The sequence below is a fragment of the Mytilinidion resinicola genome, assembly GCF_010093595.1.
Source record: "Mytilinidion resinicola strain CBS 304.34 unplaced genomic scaffold BDZ99scaffold_14, whole genome shotgun sequence".
Classification (NCBI taxonomy): domain Eukaryota; kingdom Fungi; phylum Ascomycota; class Dothideomycetes; order Mytilinidiales; family Mytilinidiaceae; genus Mytilinidion; species Mytilinidion resinicola.
The window spans coordinates 1126065-1129484 of record NW_022985450.1 but is presented as its reverse complement, the minus strand read 5'-3'; the positions used below and the strand labels follow the sequence as shown (position 1 = coordinate 1129484).

Genomic DNA, 3420 nt, shown 5'->3' with positions numbered 1-3420 from the left:
GGCGTCCGTTGGTATTCATCCTTTGAGTCGGCGTCGACCTTGCCTGTCTCGAGCAGCAGCTTAACTACAGCTTCGTTCCCGTTCTCTGACGCATGCGAGAGCGGCGTCCGTTGGTCGTCGTAATTCTTCAAGTCGGCGTCGACCTCTCCTGTCTCAAGCAGTAACCGAACAACTGCCTCGTGACCCTTCCTCGCAGCGGAGAGCAGGAGCGTCTTGCTAAGATTTTGCTCTAAATCGACCCGGTGGTCTCTCTTAAGCAGTAGCTTAATTACCTCCTCCCGTCCGTAAGCAACAGCATAAGTTAACGGCGTGCCTCCAATCTGATCCTTTAGATCTACCCGCGCCCCCGCCTTAAGAAGCAGCTTGACGACGGCCACATTACCATCCCAAACAGCATATGATAATGGCGTTCGGCCATCTCTATCCATTGAGTCGACTTTGGCTCCCTTCCTAAACGGTAGTCCAAGGTATTTCGGACCGATGATAGCGCCTTTGATTAATTGGCGAACTACAACGTCAAAGCCATTGCCTGCAGCCCAAGATAGCGCTGAGCGTTGATATATATGATCTTGAGAATTGAGGTTGATGCCATCCATCGCAAGCAGACGATTTACTGCCGTGCTCAATCCGAGATAGGATGTAATCATAAGGGTGGTGAACCCCCGGGGAAATTTCGTGTTTGTATTTGTCCAATAGATTCTGAACCAAATCTGGCAACGCCTTGAACTTCCATCACAGATGTTCAGTACTGATTGTGTCATTGCATCTTGTATCTTAATCTGCAACTCGCGGAGATGAGCGGCCCAATGCTTGGCAGAGTAGTCAAGAAAGATATGACCCTCAAGGTATTGGGATAGTGATTCGTTTTCGCCAAGAGGATGCGTCTCGAATTCTGTGAGGAGTAGGTGCCAGATGCAGATCTCGGTAAGAATACGATGCGAGTCTCGCGGCCGTAGTGAGTGTTTCCATTTGAGGTCTAGGCGAGAATTTATCGTATCATTCTGAACCAAGAATTCCTTCGCAGTTTGATGAAACAGGTAGATTTTCGAGTCGATAATCGTCACGAAGAGGCCGCAGAATTCTCGTACCTGCTCACGGAAACGGTCTTCGGGTCTGAGATCGACTTCAGCGTAAGACTGATTATTTTCTCGAAGAGCTAACGCTAAGTTCATCTCTTTCAGGGTCAAGGGACGTGCTGCTGCCGTAACGATATGCAGTATTTTTTGGGCCATTTCGGGTTTGGGACTCTTAGAGAGAATCCTGTCGTATGCCTCGTCAATAGTCTTGGGAAGATGGGAAGTGACCTTGATTATTCTCGCTTTGTCGACATAAATGTCCTTCTCGATCAGATCCAAGGTGATGTGTACCCACAGATATGTCCTATTACGAACTCCTATAAGTTCTCGTAATAGAAGGTCTTGCTCATCATGCGTAAGCTTCAATCGTGCTCCGACAACCTGGACTCTGGCTCTGATGAAAACATCGATCTCTCGGGAAATCTTTCTCATCTCAACTTCGCCTTCCCCACTCAGATGAATCACTGGCAGCCCTGGGATCTTCAGAGGTTGGAGGCTACGGCGAATTCCACCATACGGCCGACTTGTGATGAGAAACTTCAAATTGAAGTTCGTTCTGGTGCCATAAAGCTGGCATAATTTCGAGGCAAGTTGAGACCATCCATGATCTTCGCATTCATCGATTGCATCGAGAAGACAAATAATTTCGCCAGCATTCTCATCTTGTGCGGCGCTGATAAGAGTGTGCCAAAGCTCGCCAAATGAACCGGTGAATGTTTCTCCCTTTGTTTCGAAATGATCGAGAATTGCATCAGCAAGCAGGTTGCGTTTTTGCAGGAAAAGTTGATACAGAATACAGCAGAGAGCGCTAACAACACTTCTCTGGTCTTCGAAGTCGTCCTTGAAGAAGAAGTAACACATCGTGCGGGTTTTCGTGGTTGGAAGAACCGAATCCACTAGGTATTTTGCTAAAACCGATTTTCCGCATCCCGGATCTGCAGACACCCAAAGCATTCTTGATAGCTTGCTACCTTGCCAGTCTCGAAATATCTCGTGAGATACGAACCAGTCACATGTCCCTGGGACCCGATATGGGTTTCGGTCTTTTCGATCTTGATATGGTGATACATTGAGGGATTTCAAAAACTCTATTTCTCTCTCTATCTCGCCCCTCTCTCTCCGGTTGGATGATGATTGATCTTGCCGAGAATTAGTATGTATTCATCCCACAGAATCGCAGAATACTGTTAGGTCTATTATGTCCACGGCAAACAGACACAACTAGCCGAAATAGCAACTCACCAGCCACGTAGAAGTGATTCTCAATGCGGCCCGGATTATGCCCAACTTGCAGTCCTTGGTTACCAGAGCCTGCGAACGTCGCGTTAATAGTAGGAGAATCCATTTTAAAGCCAGGATTTTGATGCTTGCTAGTCGATTGCAAGTCTGAAAGTTGACGATCAGTGCCCTTTCCCTTCAGGCTGTGTTTCATTTGAAATCCGCCGTCGTATGCAGGGCTGAGCAGACTCGCATTAGAGGCGTCGGCCTGCCTCTCTTCACGTCCGGCTGTTGGATGCGGCCGAATAGGCTGGCGGTTGCACTTGATGAAGCACCTCGTGGCGTACTGGATGTGCTCAAGGACGTTCCGAGGTTGATCACTTCGAACAATTTGCGGCGGGAGGTGGCGCGTTCAAGAGCGAGCCCACAGATCTGAAGCCACAGGTGTAATAGGTAGGATTAGAACGGAGGAAGCCCTTTTCTGGACCGATTCTTACCAAAGCTGAGCTGTAACTGTTAAAAGCAAGGTACCAAGAGGCATTACTTTCTGGATTATCCCACTTCTGCGGCTGACTTCGTGGCTTGCTTTTCGCGCTAGTTCACCGGATGCGCCTCCATGCTGTGGGCGGAGCCGAGCTGAACTGTCATCGCGGGGCGACCTGCATGCACGCGGCACGGTTCATTATGGTAGAAACAAGGGCACGGAAGCGCCGATAGGCCCTTAAGCCGAGCGTAACTTGAATAACAAGGCGTTAGATATTTGCAAAGCTGAAGGCTATCCCTTCACACGCTGAAGTCCACGATGCTTATATAAGCAAGCTTTTGGCTAACGTAATCCACAAGTTAGTGGCCCGCACAAGCTAGTGGCCCACCCAACTCAACACGCGACGCGTCGTCCAACAACCACCCCAATGGCAGCACCACAACAACAAGAAGCCATCTTTCAAGAAGGCAGAGTTATTCTAGGCGTTCAAGCCTACAAGACCGGCCAAATTACATCCTTCCGAGGCGTTGAGAAACTATACGATGTGCCCAGAAAGACGGTTACGCGTCGCGCCCGTGGTATTCCTCCACAACGCGGTGCTATCTCCAAAAATCGCCGTCTTACACCTGTACAAGAAGAAGT

General features: G+C 49.0%; 1 protein-coding gene across 1 annotated transcript; it reads right to left on the bottom strand.

Annotated features, from left to right (window-relative positions):
• Window positions 1-41: 41 nt before the first annotated feature.
• BDZ99DRAFT_349775 (ankyrin) lies at window positions 42-440 on the bottom strand (the record flags this gene model as incomplete). The annotated part of the gene is made up of 1 exon (XM_033714490.1): window positions 42-440. A coding segment is annotated over one exon (399 nt), but the record flags the coding sequence as incomplete, so codon positions are not given.
• Between the last annotated feature and the right edge of the window lie 2980 nt (window positions 441-3420).